Source organism: Eptatretus burgeri, chromosome 11 (assembly GCF_056783735.1).
Source record: "Eptatretus burgeri isolate ZD-2024b chromosome 11, Ebu_testis_v1, whole genome shotgun sequence".
Classification (NCBI taxonomy): domain Eukaryota; kingdom Metazoa; phylum Chordata; class Myxini; order Myxiniformes; family Myxinidae; genus Eptatretus; species Eptatretus burgeri.
Genome location: NC_140971.1, coordinates 80,687,499 through 80,705,173, shown reverse-complemented (window position 1 = coordinate 80,705,173; position 17,675 = coordinate 80,687,499). Strand labels below are relative to the sequence as shown.

The 17,675-nt window shown below is 42.4% G+C and overlaps 1 protein-coding gene across 5 annotated transcripts in view; it reads left to right on the top strand.

Moving 5' to 3' along the window:
• The window catches only part of L3MBTL3 (L3MBTL histone methyl-lysine binding protein 3), a 107,088-nt gene that overhangs the window by 31,927 nt on the left and 57,486 nt on the right, over positions 1–17,675 (top strand). For all 5 annotated transcript variants that reach the window (XM_085847177.1, XM_085847178.1, XM_085847176.1 and 2 more), the window contains 8 exons: positions 3,555–3,659; positions 3,973–4,108; positions 4,269–4,360; positions 4,808–4,959; positions 11,765–11,841; positions 12,525–12,610; positions 14,028–14,138; positions 14,324–14,438. In XM_085847177.1, coding sequence (XP_085703303.1) covers positions 3,555–3,659; positions 3,973–4,108; positions 4,269–4,360; positions 4,808–4,959; positions 11,765–11,841; positions 12,525–12,610; positions 14,028–14,138; positions 14,324–14,438 — 874 coding nt within the window. The remainder of the gene's footprint in view (positions 1–3,554; positions 3,660–3,972; positions 4,109–4,268; positions 4,361–4,807; positions 4,960–11,764; positions 11,842–12,524; positions 12,611–14,027; positions 14,139–14,323; positions 14,439–17,675) is intronic.

The window sequence follows — 17,675 nt, the reverse complement described above, 5'->3', positions numbered from 1 at the left end:
AAATGATCATCCCAATGAATCCGAATGATAATCCGCTGATCCCGAATCCAGGCCGAAGTAACCGGAAATTGCGTATACAGTTGTGAACAAGTTATAGGTAAAGTCAGAAGCGAATGTAAGAAGAATTCTACGTTCGCTTCTGGGCTTTGCCTATTCCATATTACTTAACGCGTGCACGTGAGAAAATAGGAAACAACAACAACACAATACCCCTGGCTATTTGGAATCCGTGTCGTTGGATATGACCGTTTGCTTCCGGTTGTTTTTAAACGCTGTGCGGTGTATAAACACGATTGGGTTTTATTTCTATCTTGTGAATATTACTAACGCATGCACATGAGAGAATAGGAAACAACAAAAACAACACAATACCCTGCCAATTGTGAATCCGTGGCGTTGGCGATGACCCTTTTGCTTCCATTTTTTTTGTTTCTGTTTTTTTTTTTTTTGTTTCCGGTTTTTGTCATGGGGAATGATGCATGCCGGGAGATCATGACTGGAAGTGCTTATTTATTTATTCAATTATTTTTTTCCCCAAAGTTAATTTTATACTTCCGAAAGTGATTTTTTTCATGACAGGAAGTGTTTATTTTGTATTTAACATTACCGGGAGTGATTTTGAAACTCTTTCCGGAACTTATATTTTCTTTTATTCTTGACCAGAAGTGATTGTTTATTTATTTATGTATTCAATTATTTTTTCCCAAAGTTAATTTTAATAAAGATATCTCCCGCATCATCAAAAAAATTTTTTTTATCGTGATTTACGTTATTTGATCGCTGATCCCGTATCCAGGCTGAAGTAACCGGAAATTGCGTATACAGTTGTGAACAAGTTGTAGGTAAAGTCAGAAGCGAATGTAAGAAGAATTCTACGTTCAATCTTGTATTTTTTTTTTTAGATGAGATCCTGTTCTAGGCGGTGTTGTTGTTGTGAAGGTAATGTTGAGGTAATATTTATTGTTTTAGATGAGATCCTGTTCTAGGCGGTGTTGTTGTTGTGAAGGTAATGTTGAGGTAATATTTATTGTTTTAGATGAGATCCTGTTCTAGGCGGTGTAGTTGTTGTGAAGGTAATGTTGAGGTAATAGGTGAAGTCAGAAGCGAATGTAAGAAGAATTCTACGTTCGCTTCTAGGCTTTGCCTATTCCATATTAGCTGTGAGTGCGATAACTCATAAACTGTTCGCCGTATCGATTTGAAATTTGGGTCACACATGTACCACCTGAAAAGGAAGAACCCTATTGATTTTGGGTGTAGCCGGATCCAAGATGGCCGACTGGGGTGGCCATCTTGAAAAAAATGTTTTTTGTAATAAATGGGAAACCACTTATCTGATTTCAATTATTTTTCAATGGTGGGGGATTCCCCATCTCTGATGGTATATTTAATCTTTTGATTGACATTCAAGAACCACATCTGCATTTAATCCTATTATTATTATTATTAATAATAATATTAGTAGCTAAAGGACACATTTACAACTGGCACTGAAGTACTATTTTTCTCAAACAGCTCGTATAACCATGTTCTGTAGTAGTTACATTATTTAATTCATTTCAAATTAAAATTATTTGGTGTGCACATATTTCTTTGCAATTTAATTCTACCTTCAGTTTCCCATCCCCTTTCTGGGACAGCACACACCCACACACCACCAGGGTACACCACCACACCACCTTTCTGCTATTTCAGCTGCGTACATATTGTACATACCTACATACGTGATCGCTGCATTGTAGTAAGAAGAACATTGGAAGCATCTGCTTCTTGTGGGAGCAGCCATGAAGGGTCATGTTACTATCATTATTAGTAATACCATGTCGGCCCAAATTCTACCGGCGTTCTTGTTCCGAGCATGCGACACGTTCTTCTGACACTTGTTTTTATTTGGGCGGTGTATCGGTAACGGACCGCTTCCTTGATCGCTCCCAGAAGTAATAATAACCCGGGGTTACGTACATGAAGCAAAAACATGCCTAATGCTTATGTGTATTTATAATGCATCGTGGTTATAAAGCTCGGATGGTTCCAATTGTACACCCCACTTCCTCCCAAAGGAAGAAAATGCCAAGATTGGCAGAATTTTTTTTTTTCAAAACTTGATGGAATCAACCGAAACTTCAGGAAATCATGTCGTCCTGAGTAATCCCTGAAAGTTTTCAGTTTTCTCGGTCAAATCCTCTTGGAGGAGGACATGAAATGTACATACAACATACTTTCCCTCCATTTTATATATCTATATATATATATATATATATATATATATATATATATATATATATATATATATATATATATATATATATATATTTACAGACAATTATTCATTAAAAAAAATTATGCAAACCTGAAACGTCTGTAACACAACAGAAGACGAGTATTGAAGTTTAATTTTAGAAAGCAAAACCAGTTGTGAAAGCTTCCTTCTTCCCATTTTTAGGGGGAAGTATATTATACTAAGAAACCTGAAAACACCATTTTTCAGTCCACCAGTCATGGCTCATGTAACATGTAGAATATGGAAGTTCAGCACACCAACATTGGGGCAACGAAAAACAAGCAGACAGGAATAAACAGCCAAACCTCACATTGGTAGAATTGGGTAAAAGCAGACAATTTGTGTTGTGGTTTTTTTTTTTTTTAATAACGGAAAACCAAACAGGTGAAGTTTTCAATGTAATCAAGTTCTTCCCGACTTCTTGCCCCTACTTCTTGCCCCTACACTTCAAGCTCGCACATGTTGTCCCAGAAACCGGCACCTAGTTACCCTGCCCATATCTAAGCTTAATGCTCATCTCCATTCTCTCATTCCCCTCCTCTCTCTCTCTCTCTCTCTCTCTCACTCTCTCACTCTCTCACTCTCTCACTCTCTCACTCTCTCACTCTCTCACTCTCTCACTCTCTCACTCTCTCTCTCTCTCACTCTCTCACTCTCTCACTCTCTCACTCTCTCACTCTCTCACTCTCTCACTCTCTCACTCTCTCACTCTCTCACTCTCTCACTCTCTCACTCTCTCACTCTCTCACTCTCTCACTCTCTCACTCTCTCACTCTCTCACTCTCTCACTCTCTCACTCTCTCACTCTCTCACTCTCTCTCTCTCTCTCTCTCTCACCTGTGGAGTCATCTTCACTCTCTCCAGTCCTTCACGAAGAAAATCAAAGCTTAGAGGCTCATTAGTCAGAATGTAAAAAAAAAAAAGCCCACTCGGCTCCACCTCCCTCACCACATAATTCACATTGCGCTGCTGTTGTCACGTCAAAGATCTGTTGTAAGTGGATGAAGCAATATGAAGGAGATGTACATTTCCAGTGAGACATTTTACCAGTTGGTGAGACTTCTTATTCTTCCTCCTTCTTATACAGCACATGGCTGTGGGTGGCATCATTTGCTGAGGGTGCAGCTGTGCTGCTTAGTTGCTGCGATGGACATAACGCTATTCATTCGAGTGTGCGTGCAGACGGTATATCCTCAACTTGGAAATTCTGAATGAACAGTCACTCAGCATTAACGCTGCTTTCCTTGCTTCCTTTCCTCTGCCATTCATGCAGTTTCAGGTCGTTCCCCAAATTAGAAACGGATTCCGTGTGGGCATGCGCCTGGAGGGCATCGACCCGAGGCATCAGTCCATGTTTTGTGTGCTCTCCGTGGCCGAGGTAAGTGGTTCATCTACCTGGTGGTAACTTCAGCCTTATTCCATTGCTGTAGAAACAGGTTGAATTATTGCTCGACGGGCTGTAGAATGATCAGTGAGTGCGACATCATGAATGTTCATTGGAAAATCCTGAAAATATCTCAATCCAAATTCAATTTATTTATTTCTTATAATCGATGTGCCCCTTCCCCCCCCCCCCCCCCGTTGGCTTGTTACCGCACAAGTCCCAAATCGAAAAAGATCCCAGACATCCAGGACTAAGCAACGCTGTAGACTTTGTTGAGGCCTAGTTATACAGTGGGTACCTTGCACAGGTATGCGGGTACCGTATGCGGCTGCACTTTGATGGATACTCAGAGTGCTACGACTTTTGGCTCAATGCTGACTCTCCAGACATCCACCCTGCTAGCTGGTGTGAGAAAACTGGACACAAGCTACAACCACCAAAAGGTCTGCTCTTCGTTGCTAGGCCTACCTGTGATAGCGCAAGTCCATGGGTTAGGACACTTTCGTGCATAATCCCATATTTTGAAAGGGTATCTTGTATGAATTGTTCCATGCTGTCTGTCTGATATTAACATTCTTGTCTCTCTCTCTCCATGCTACAAAGGTTATAAAGAAGATGAGTTCACGTGGCCTATGTATCTAAAGGTCTGCAAAGGACAGGCAGCTCCAAGACATCTATTTAAGAATTACAACATGGTGAGCTCCAAAAATGTGTTTGTCTTAACATAGATCTTGGGATCCGAGGTTAAATTCCCATATACTCTGTTGATTTGTCCATTGTCTCCTAATGTCGTTCAATTCATCTGGAAGTATACTGTGGTCTTCAAATGACGTTCAACTGCATGTGATAGAAATACAACCCAGTATGTGGGGCCCATCAACATATTTCATAAAATAAAATGGTAGAACCTCTCACCCTTTACTCCTGTCCTGATAATCCCCTGCTCTTTCACTTTCCTCTCTTCCCTCCTTGCCTTAATTTTCACTATTTGTCTTGTTCTTGTTCCATCCACCCTCCCTCCCCTCTCCTCTCTCCCCCCACCCCCCTTCATATGTAAAAATCTGTAAATAAATGATTCTTTTGGAAACCATGGAGTCCTGTTATCACCAAGCTATGGAGACTTATTACAATTCATTTTGCAGACGGTGACACCAATGGGGTTCCGTGTGGGAATGAAACTCGAGGCAGTAGACCGGCGGAACCCTGCACTCATCTGCGTGGCGAGCATAACAGACATTGTAGACAATCGTCTCCTTGTACACTTTGACACCTGGGACGACTCCTATGATTACTGGTTGGTCGCATTCAGAATGCCTGGTATTTTTTTTATCATATACTAGAAGGGGTACCCGGCGAAAAATTAATTTTCACCATTTAAATATCGTGCGAACAGGTTATTGAATTATCAGCTGCTTTTTTTCATATCCTTTTCTCACCTGTGTTGCAAAGTAGGTAGAGGAAAATGTGGTGTATATTCAGAAATACTGTTTAATCGGGTGATATTTGACTTGTATGAATAAAATAGAAATGTTGGAAAAAAAAAAGTAATGAATCTCGCAAGCGTTTTCTGAATCTAATCAACATGACAAACGGGATTGAATGAGACTCACCATTATTATAAGTGAAGAAGAATATGAAAGAGGAAGAGTTTTTGTCGTAATTTAAATTGAAACTGGCCCATCTATCCTCTCCTTACTCAACTATATCATGGTTTTTGAAACATTACTCAACTCTATCATAGTTTGCAGATTGGGATTGATTAGTGGTATCCCCTATATGACAATTGTGGACGCAGGCAGAGATGGACTGACGGACGCAGGCAGGTACGGATGGATGGATGGATGGATGGACGGACGGACGGACGCAGGCATGCTGAGACCGAGCTCCTTTTTTAATATTGATGGATGGCAGGTCAGTTATATAATTCTCCGTATTTCCAAAAACAAAACGCTTGCATTTCCAAACTGGTGTGCATTCAATGGAAATGTTTACTTATGTTCTCAGGGTACATGTTTACAGTTAGTGTAGTTGATCGTAGAAAAATCGTGCAAATTATGATACAAGCATCAAATTTGGCATTTCTGTTCTGCAGGGCTTTCTGATCAAATCTGCCCGATTGGCCATTTGAAAATCCAAATTTTGAAAAATTTGAAAACAAAAAAAAAACTTCCAAAAAATTTGAAGTCACAGCTGGCTGTAATTCTTGAAGTGCAAGTGAACATCCCAGACAGAGAACCAAGGGGAGATGCAGTCATCATTGATGGCTCAGCACTTCTCAATGCCCTACCTCCATGCACTCCAAAGATATTTGATGACGATGCTAAAGAAGACATCATCCCAAAGGTGGAATCCTATGGTGCCAGGTACGAGAGGGTGGACGTAGTGTTTGATGTGTACAAGAAGTCAAGTCTGAAGTCCGAGGCAAGGACGAAAAGGCGGCAAGGAATCAGAAGAAGAGTGACAGGAACCAGTAAGACCCCAAGTAACTAGAGAAGCTTTCTTCGAGATGACAGCAACAAGACTGAGCTGTTTCACTTCCTTGCGGAAAAGATGTGTGACGCACAGACGACAAGCACAGTCATTGTCACAAAAGGAGAAGATGCCATTAGCAACACAAGGAAGTCACTGGATACTGTGTCTCCATGTTGTCATGAAGAAGCTGACACTCGAATATTTGTACACGCCAGGGATGCAATGACGGATGGTGGCAAGTCCATTATCATTAAGGCTAATGACACGGACGTACTAGTCATAGCAATATCTGTACTGCCATCCTTACAGGAACGAGGTCTTGAGAACATGTGGATTGCCTTTGGCCAAGGAGCCAATGTGCGATGGATTCCAGTCCATGAGGTAGTTTCTGCAATAGGGCCTGAGAAAGCTAGAGGGATCCCACACTTCCATGCGTTCACTGGATGTGACGTCGTGTCTGCCTTCCGCGGTAAAGGGAAGAAAACTGCATGGCAGACTTGGAACGTCTTTGATGATGTTTCTGAAACATTCACCAATCTCAGCCAGCATCCAACATTGATTCATGATCTTGACTTTTTTGAAGTTTTATTTTCTTTTTCAAATTTTTCAAAATTTGGATTTTCAAATGGCCAATCAGGCAGATTTGATTAGAATCCCCTGGAGAACAAATGTGCCAAATTTGATGCTTGTATCATCATTTGCACAATTCCTCTCAAAAATTTCTGTTATCTGCCCCACTAAGTTTATTTTCGTTCCACTGAGCAGGAGGCAGTTAGGAATGGAGGCGATTATTTTTATGTAACATTGACTCTTCCTAATTTAAATACAGGAGGGCCTTGCCATTCTTGGGTTTCCCCTTCGTGGATTTGCTCGATTGCGATGAATTTATTGAGGCGAGGTTGGCGGATTGCAGTCAATGTGCTCGAATAATCGTGAGTTAGTGAACTATTTTCCACATTTATTCACCTAACTAACACAGGCCGTCAACACAACAACCCCCTCCTGCCCTCCAACATCATCTTTATCATCACCATCATCAACATCGCCATCACCATCGCATTATTGAATCAAGTTTGTCATCATCTATATATTACTAAAACTCTCATCTTGTATGTATGTATGTATGTATGTATGTATGTATGTATGTTCCCGAAATACAACCAAAACGGTACACGATAGCACAAAAAAATTAGGGCCACCTTACTCACCATTTGCCTGCGGTGTGCAGTATCAAGTTTCGTTCAAATCGGGCAAAGAAAAAATAATTAAAAAATCAATTCCCGATTCAGTCAAGTCCTCTTCGGAAAAATTTGATCAATGCAAACACCCTCAGCGGTATAGTTCGCTGGAGCTATCTTTTTTTTCTTGAAATGATTTTTTTCATCAACCGCTGTCACAACGGGAACCCAACGGGTTTATGGGTCATCTAGTTATTATTAAAAGTAAGTTTCATGATCTTAATAGCCCAATAAAATTAACTTTATGTTGTGTTCTTAACAGAAGAAAATAATACTTTATTTTATGTTCTTAATAACTCTTTTATTATTGAGAATAAATAGCACAAACGCGATGCACAAACATGTTAATTAAGGGTACAGTTTAGCACAAAGGGGTTACAACTTTTAAGGTTGAAGTCCCAAACCCTATTTTCCCCATTGCCCCTTAAGCTTGCGCATCACCGATCTGCAGTTCCCAGGGATTTTCAAGAATGTAACCTCCACAAATGACAAGGCCCTCTGGTACATGCAATTTGATTACAGCTATTTGTTAGACTATTTTCACCAACTTTAAAACAACTTATTCAATGAGTTTTTTTTTTTTTAAGTGTAGAATTCCCAATTTGCACAGAAGTCCATTCATCCATTGGGACCATACTCTGTTCAGAGCGTTGGTGCTGCCAAAGCAGTCTCCTTGGCTATTGGTTACAATCCTGGACGGGTCGCCACTCCGACGTGGGATACTCGAATGGCTCAATCATCCCAGCAAGCTGGTACTCATTTTACCAACCTCGGAAGAATGACAGGCTGAGCCAACCCCACCTAGCATTAATTCAACGGCAGAGCAGGATTTGAACTCAGGATTGCAGGATCCTAAGACCACCACCCTAACCATTAAGCCAACACCAGGCATAATTTACACAGAAGTACTGAGTACGATATAATTTAGCTGTATAGCCATTAAAATCCACATCCATTTGCTTATGCTACTTCACTGTGAATATGCTCCATTCCAAGCTTGAAACACAAAATGGAACGTAATTAAACTAGAAGGGCACTTGGAAGGGACCATACCTCTGCCAGGCTGATTAGTTTACGTTTTGTGTCCCACTGATAGGCCGGATCTGGATTCAGACTGAACTAAAATTTTATCAGCTTGTTCTTGTCGCATAACCAACTCATCTACCAAGTTTCGTCTGAATCCGTCCGCAACTTTTTGTGATATCCTGCGATATGTCGTCTTCGGCCGTCTCTCAATGGTGAAAAATAACTTTTAAAATTCTCGGATCCAGATCGGTATTCGGATTTTCACCAAAATCTAATCCTTTCGTCCTTGTCACATGCCCAAGCTCTCCACCAAATTTCGTCCAAGTCTGTCGACAACTTTTTTTGAGATATTTTGAAATAAACAAGAAATATGTCATGTATAGCTTGATACTTGTGAAATCCAAAAAACAATTTTGACCTCACAAATAATTGGTGGTTGAATTCAATGACCAAATATGCAACTCTTCTTCAAATTTCAACGCAATCGGATGAAAATTGAGGATTTTAGAAATCTCACCTAAGTCGTTGATCTTTGGCCTATGTTGATATTTTGTTCAGTGTTGACCTCAACTCTACCACGTGGTGAAGTTTTGTGAAGATCTGTTTAAAATTGTGACCTATAGGTGATAAACAAACAGACAGAATAATGCACACAACCAACCAACATATTTGAAAAATCTTTGATTTTCGCAAGTAACAAACAAGAAAGACATCATGCAGAGCACAATACTTACAAAATCCATGAAACAAATTTGACTTTAAAAATAATTGGTGGTTGAATTCAATGACCAAATATGCAACTCCTCTTCAAATTTCAACGCAATCAGATGAAAATTGACAATTTTAGAAATTTGGCCCACGTCAAAGTTTTGGGCTTATGTTGACCTTTGAGCCAATGTTGACCTCAACAGTAATTGGTGGTTGAATTCAGTGACCAGATCTGCAAATCCTCTTCAAATTTCAAGTCAATCGGATGAAAATTGAGGATTTTAGAAATTTCACAAAGTTGTTGACCTTTGGCCTATGTTCACCTTTTCAGCTCAAAAACAAGTGGCTTCTTGCTTGTGGCGAACTCCACCATGTGGTGAAGTTTTGTGAAGATCGGTCACCAAATTGTGACCTATAGGTGATAAGCATGCAAACAAGAAAAAGATGTCGTGCAGAGCATGATACTTGCAAAATCCATCCCCCTCGCCAAAGGTTGCCATGGATACATGAAATTGTCCATTTCATTAAGATTAAAATTGACAACTTAATCAAAGTTCAGGTCAATCGGATGAAAATTTATTCTTTTTCAGATGAAATTTGATGATTTTTGGAAGTTTGACGTTGAGTTGACCTTTTGACCTTAAAAATTGTTGTTTCCCCCAATTCAGTGATGAACTGTGCAATTGCTGTTTAATCCTCAAGTCAATCGGATGAAAAATGACTATTTTACTAATTTTGCCTCAAGATAACCTTTGAGCTTTGACCTCAAAATAAATTGGGTTCTAAGTTCAGACTACCCCAACAACTCGGTAACGTTTCATGAAGATCGGTTTCAAATTGTGCCCTGTAGGTGATTCACAAACAGACAGACAGATAACAAAATCAACTGACCAATCCACTTGGAAAAATCTTCGATCTTGCAAGTAACAGACAGACAGACAGACTGCAGTGAAAACATAATCTCCATCCACCTTTGTATTTGTTTACCTGCACCAACTATTCCAAGAAGACTCGATTGAGATGGACATCAAGCCATTACGTGGAATGACAACGGATAGACATCTCCAGAATGAATTTCCACCATGGAGTCCTGTATCAAACTGACTTCCTGTCCATTGACCCAGATTTGCCTTTTGCCTTTCTAAACTTTCAGCACATCCCATTATTGTGGACTGCATTCAAAGAAATGGGACTAATGTGGGTCAGGAGTTTTGAGGAGTTTCCATGCAATACAGTGCAGCTATTTTATTGTATGACCAGAATTATTCTTCGGACTAATACTCCTGGCCAGACAATAAAATAACCTTCAGTCGCTCGCTTTTTCCATGGTATTTAAAATCATGAGTTTCAAGCCTGGAGCGGTTACGCTCAGTCGGCCAAGATGGCACAAACCGATGCAACTTTGGTTTCATATTACACTCGATACAAATTAGCTCAGTGAATAGTAAAGTTTGGAAGAAAATTAAAACTTGGATCGAATATTATGAAGTTTGTTTTTATATTTTTAGCTCACCTGGACTTTAGTCCGGTGAGCTTTTGCGATCGAGCAGTGTCCGTAGGTAAGTCAGTCAGTCAGTGAGTCTGTAAACACTTCAGTCATTATCGCTTGAAGCAAACACACGATTTTGATGAAACTTGGCCACAAGCTTCATATCTGATGCCTAACGAAGGTGTATTGACCGCATCAAAATCTGCGCTCATTAACGGGTTGAGAACAGGCTTAAAACGCGAAAACAAAATTCCTGCCCCAACATACAGCGGCGTTGCATAAACAGCACAACCATGCCCTAAGCCAAAAGCATGACCTGTAAACATGTATCGCCGTAATCATCACCGAGAGAGAGCTTCCATTCAATCAATCACGTGACCAGATTTTGCACATGAACAAACTTTCGATATTCTATGACGTCATTGACCGTTGCTCCCGATCCAGGTGAGCTTCAGGGCCCGTGGTCCTGTTTTGGTGAATAAGATCGTTTTATTGTCATCTCATTTCTAACGTGAACTGTACGTGGTGGAATGCATACCTCCGCCGGGCGAAACAGTTTACATTTTGTATCCCACTGACCAGGCCAGATCTGGATCCAGACCTGAGTTAAAATCCCAAGTTTCATCAAAATCCATCGGTAATTTTTTTGTATACCGTATATCATGCTATGTATCGTTAAAAAAAATTCTTGTATCTCGATGTTTGCTGAAGTTGACTCAATCCGTCCTTGTCACACACCCAAACCTGTCCACCAAGTTCCGTCCAAATACGTCCGTAACTTTTTGAAATATCCTGCTCGCAAACGGGGGGCGAAAACAAAACGTCCGTCCTTTTGTGGCGAAGGTAATAACAGCTATTTTGACTGAAATGTCAAATTAAAACTTGGATCGAATATTATGAAGTTTGTTTTTATATTTTTAGCTCACCTGGACTTTAGTCCGGTGAGCTTTTGCGATCGAGCAGTGTCCGTAGGTAAGTCAGTCAGTCAGTGAGTCCTTGGTTCTATTACAATGGTAACCAGGTCTATTATTATTATTATTAGATGTGCTTGGGTTTGTGCATCTCCATTAGGATGCGGAGTGTGTATTATTGGATATGTTAGGTAGTTTGCAGACGGACACCTTATTACCTGTTTTTATTTATTTCTTCTTTTACTTTCCCACTAGGTGTGATCCAAGCAGTCCTTATATCCATCCGGTGGGTTGGTGTCAAGAACATGGCCGAATGCTTTCTCTACCTCAGAGTGAGTTTTGCTCCTCATGGTTGAGACGGCTCCTCGATTCAGAGATTGTTAACGCAACACGCTTTATCATTTATTCCCTGCATGACATCTAACTCTTGGTTTCTATTTCAAATGGATATATACATCTTCCTATACCGGGCGTAGTGGCATGCGCCTGTAATCCGGCTACTCAGAGCCTTGGGTTGGAGGATCGCTTGAGGACGGGAGCTCTGTGCTGGGCCACGCTATGAGAGGGTGTAGAGCAGCCTGGAATCATGGCGAAACCCAATCCTTATCCGTGTGTCGTAAAAGGCGACCAGGGTTGCATCAGGAAGGGCATCCGGCATAAAACCTGTGCAAAATCGGTATGCGGATCATAACGGATGATCCGCTGTGGCGACCCCTAACAGGAGCAGCTGAAAGACGAACAACAACAACAACATATATATACATCTTCTTATTCTTCTTCTTTCGTATGTAGCACATGGCTGCAGGTAGCGTCATTTTCTGAGGGCACAGCTGTGCTGCAAATGCAGTGCCCTCTCTAAGTTAGAGCAGGAACTTTCAATTTGGCCATGTTGCCAGCGACAGCTCGCCTACCAAATGCGCATCATCAAATCTTGTTCATATACAGTCTGTCATGTTGCGAACCCTCAGACTATTTGTTGGTCGTATTGAATTGAGTTGTCTCTATTTGTGCACAGCTTACCTCGAGTACAGGACCTTTACCTGGGACAGATATCTGGAAGAAACCGGGTGTCAGGCCGCTCCAGCACGTGCATTCAAGCAGGTAAAGGTGGCTAGCACCACGAGGGGGCCTTAAATGCGTGCTGAATCCTTGTACATTTCTGATCTTGTATATTCTACAGGGTTGCCTGAAAGTCACTTTACCCCTCCCCAGTGTAGCATTCATTCTTAAAGTCTTTTAATATACTGGACTTATTGTGCAGCACTTACAATACATAATCAGTCATTGTATCTGTATTGCACTCCATTCTCCTTGCACCGCTGAATTCATCCTAAAGTCCTCTTTGGACACCTTGTGTCACAATTAGTGGGGTCACCTGTGCGAAAGAGGCCAAGGCTGCAGCACGCAATTCTTCAATCGTCCGATACCGGTTTGTCGACACTTTCTCCTTGATGAAGCCCAGCAAAGAGTTCTCTGGAGTCCTTAGATCTGGACTACGTGGTGGCCACGGTGGACGAGCTCTGGTGGAGAGGGTTTTCCAGTGCGTTCCGTGAAAGCCGCCTGAGCAATTGTTTGGCCTATGTGTGTTTCATACACCCAAACATGAACAACCAACTGCTCTTCAACACTCACAACTTGTGTCTGCCATGCTGTCGAACTTCCTACCGACATCCGCGTTAGTGAGTCGGTGTTGCCACGTTCCGCAGTGGGGGTGGGCGGAGGGGAATGGGGGGGAGGTGTGAGAAATTTAACAGGGGTAAAGTGACTTTCAAGCCACCCTGGAGAGTGTGTGCATTGGTCGCTCTCATTATCTCGAAGCTTTCATTCGGAAACTATGGATAGTTCTGTTATATATGTGTTAACTCCGAAGAGGTACTAAGTTTCATAAGCTTGAATCTTTATGATAAAAACACGTTTAGCTGAAGATTCTGTTTTATGTTAATGCGTGTGGCTCACTTTTAATTAATTATTTATTTTATCATTGCCTTGATCAGTTTGTCAGTACATTCCTATCTACCAACAATGCAGCTTCATTGTGCTCTGACATCTGTCGCTTCTTGTCATATTTTCATGAAAGCCATTGAATCCATGACCTCAAATATATAATAACCACCGTTTTGCTTTATGGCACGGAAAGATAGAATTGTTGTAAATATCAGCTTACCAGTTGGTTATTCGGGTGACCATGTTAGATTGCAACCCCAGGTGGGTAACCGGATCTTGAAGCATACTATCCTTTGGGAAGGGATCTTGAGCTGGCCGCATGTTTTGCAATCATCTTTCACAAGAGTAGTCGCTCTTTAGACTCTTACCGTGACCACATGATCCGACCATTAGCTAAAGCATCTGTATGGTGCATGCGACATCGGAATGACAGAGGTGAAATAATTTATTTATACTTCTGAATTTCTTTGTATAGTTCCTTATTTGTTGGCAATTATTATAGTTGATGAACCAGACACCATATCATGTGTTTTCCTGTAATTTTGTTTATTCCTCCAAACATCGCTGATTACAGAGACCAGCGCATGGTTTCCAGCACAGCATGCGACTCGAGGCGGTGGATAAAAGGAACCCGGCACTTATTCGTGCCGCTATGGTAGCCGGCGTCGAGGATCATCGCATCCAGGTGATCATAATAAATGCTGATGCATCTCCCTGGCACAGCCTCGTTTTCTCACTGGTTCACAGATAGGTTTGTCAATGTCACCTCTGCCTGAACTTGCATGAGCCAACAAGCCTCGAATAAAGATAAGCTTTTGGAGTTCATTCCCTGATCGAGCAAAATGGCTGCCATGTCTTGTCTCTTAAAAGATACATTTTGATGGCTGGAGTCATGAGTACGATTACTGGCTGGACGCGGACAGCCCAGACTTCCACCCTGTCGGCTGGTGTGAGAAAACCGGACACCCCCTGCAGCCTCCTGCGAGTACGTATTGCAAACCAAAAAGGTGTTCCAGACCGTATGGGGATAACTGTACGGTGTGAGGTGTCGAAGGGGAAGGCAGGTCCATCGCACTGGGTGCAAACATCATATTTTGTTGCATTTGCACATGTTGTGAAAAATGTAGAGACGTCAAAGTAATTCAGATTTTGGCTCCAAATGGGACACGAGCAAAAAAAAAAAAGAATTGGAATGGATGACTTTGAATCCAACTTGGCAAAAAGATAAAAGGTTTAATGTTGTTGTTTTAATGTTGAATTTGTTCGTAACACCCATCCGTCTGACAGATGACGTTTCACCATCCCTTTGCAAAACACACTCAATTGCCATAACGTCTGTATGCACACAAAAAAGGACCTTCACCGGTTCGTGCATGGCATACGATTCGATGCATTATTTGTGCTACTTTGGGAGGCGTACCATCAAGTTTGCCTTGATTATGGAATTTGATGTCGGCGCAGGGTGTTTGAAAAATGGTATTTCACTCTTTGATGCCATCCAAAGATTTATCCAGCCACGATCCTTCTTCCAGCATCTCAGCCGGGATGTGATCTGGGAACAACCACTTTGATTACCGTACATGGCTTCACTGCTTTGCCATTGTGAACGATCCCGAATGATCCCTGGCGCTCCTTTGTTTGGACTCTCGGCGATGTCGCGTACCCTCGCAACGAAGCTTAATCCAGTAAACTCTGATCAATTTCCAGTGAGTTTTTATTTTATTTTATTCTCAACAAGGTAGTTATGATCGTGTGCAGCCTTTTTTGGCTGCTGGTTGCATCATTGGTGACGGGCACGGCTATGCCGCTGACCAGTTATCAGTGCTCCCTATTACCCCTATTACCAGTATACTGGTGCTCATTTCGCCGACCTCAGAAGGATGGCAGGCTGAGTCAACCCCCTGGTGTTAATTCAGCGGACAATGGGGCTCAAACTCAGGACCCTAGGATCCCAAGCCACTACCCTAACCGCTAAGCCAATACCAAGCTTTAATTTGGTAGTAACATCTCAACAAGGTAGACGTTCATAAGTTGTGCTGGATATCTGCCCATGTTCTGATTGGCTGCAGGGTGTTGATGACATGATGCCAGTTGGTTTCAACATGATGACGCGACGTCTCATACCGCCAGAGTGTCAATGGCCGCCGTACGACTACTTTTTCATAACCATATCATCTGCAGGAATCGTGACGTATTGCTTGTCCTCCAAGGTCCCCAGACCTGTTAGCATGTGACGTTTTTCTTTTATGGGGGCAGTTAAATAAACAGAGCGGACACTCATCACCCACACAGTATTGAAGGGCTGGAAGAAAGACTTCGTCAAAAAATTTCCGGAATTTCTTTGGAGATGCTACACCGCGTCATGGGAAACATGCATCGAAGATGAGAGGAATGCCTGTGCGGAGACAGAGGTCACCTCGAGGATGTGATCTTCAATAAATAAATGGCATGCTGTGTACGTTAAGATGGCATATTTGTAATTAGGCAAATACAAAATGTTGATTTAATTGCTGAGTTTTTAAAATCGTCCGTTTCTCTGCCCCACCCTGTACAACCACAAACTATCCAGTCAATTCCGTCCAACATATAATTACCTTTCCATCGACTTACTTCACCGAGAAACCTTTGCAATCTTAACAGTTTGTGGCTGTTGTGCTGTCAAAGGACATTCATAGCAAACTCCACACATATTCCACACTCCAATGGGAATGAATTCCCTGACAAACAAAACCTGGGACTCTTTACTAGTGCTTCCAATACCTTTTCATGTACACGCAAGGTGCACAAAAGAAGGCTCTGACAATGCCTTGTGTGAGCGGAAGCACAGTGTCATTGGCGGTGTACAATCTCAGTCACTGGTTTGCACAGCGAGCAGATTTGAGGACTTGACTTAAGGAAGAAAGGGGGAATGGAGGACAAAGAGTTGGGGTGGGGAGAGGTGTGGTGGGATTGAGAAGGGACAGACTTGGGAAAGGGGGTGAGGGTGAGCGTTTGGGGTTGAGGGGGGGGGTGTTGAGCACTCAAAGAAGAAATGGGGAGTGGAGGATAGAGTTTGAGTCTGGGGGTGGGGGGCGTTGAGCACTCAAAGAAGAAATGGGGAGTGGAGGATAGAGTTTGAGTCTGGGGGGGGGGCGTTGAGCACTCAAAGAAGAAAGGGGGAGTGGAGGATAGAGTTTGAGTCTGGGGGGGGGGGGTCTGACTGACTGACGTAGACAGAGTTTGGAAAGGGGAGTTGAGGATTTGGGGTTGGAGTTGAGAACTCAAATAAGAAAGAGGAAGCCATAGGCGCGGGGTGTGAAAGGTGGAGGGGGGGGTGATGGAGGTGGTTGCTTGGTTGTTCTTGTGCCTTTTTGAATACAGAATCCAGGCTTGTGGAAGAGCTAGTACAAAGAATGGATCAGGGTGTAATCAGGACAAAAAGAACAGGAGAAGGGTGGAGGGGCGGGGAGGGGGATCACCAACAATGGAGTTGAACGGAGGGACCACCAGGGAAAAACTGGAAACTTAGAAGGAGGAGGGCTTGGGGTATGATTGATGGGGGTAGAAAATATCATGGTTTTGGATTGGGGGATGATCTGAGATGGTTGTGAACAGCTGTCCTGAAGACCTGGAGGGAAGAATGATATTGAAGAGGATGTGGAAGTTGGTTGAGAAAAAAGAGGAAGGAAGGAATGGAGGTGAGCAGTGATTCTGAATTTAGATAGTTTCACCAGAAGGGGGTTGATGGTGCATCGTGTGTGCCCTGCAAAATCCTGGAGGGGGGATGGGAACAAAGCATGGAGAGAGCAGAGAGTGCAAGACCAGAAATGAGGTGGAAGAAGACAAAGAGACCACCGACCTGTCTCCAATGGGAAAGTGATTGGCCCATCGACTCAGCTTCAGTGTGGGAGGTTCTGTTGATTTTGAAGGTCTTTGTTTCCACTGCATCAAGCTGAGTAACGTGTGAGGCAGGGGAGCCAGCCCAGAGGGGAGAGCACAACTCCCTCTTGCTGTGGATGAATGCCTTTAGGTGGATCGGAGTACAGATATGCCAAGGAATGACTTTGTACAATGGAGGATGCCCAGTTGGCAGCTGGCTTTGGCAGTCAATTTAGAAATGTGGTTGCCCAAGAAAGATTGTGGCTGATAGTGCAACCCAGAGTTTGAGTGAGTGAACTTCCCCAAGAGGATTGAGGACTTCAAGAAGAAAGGGGGAGTGGAGGACAGAGAGTTGGAGTGGGTG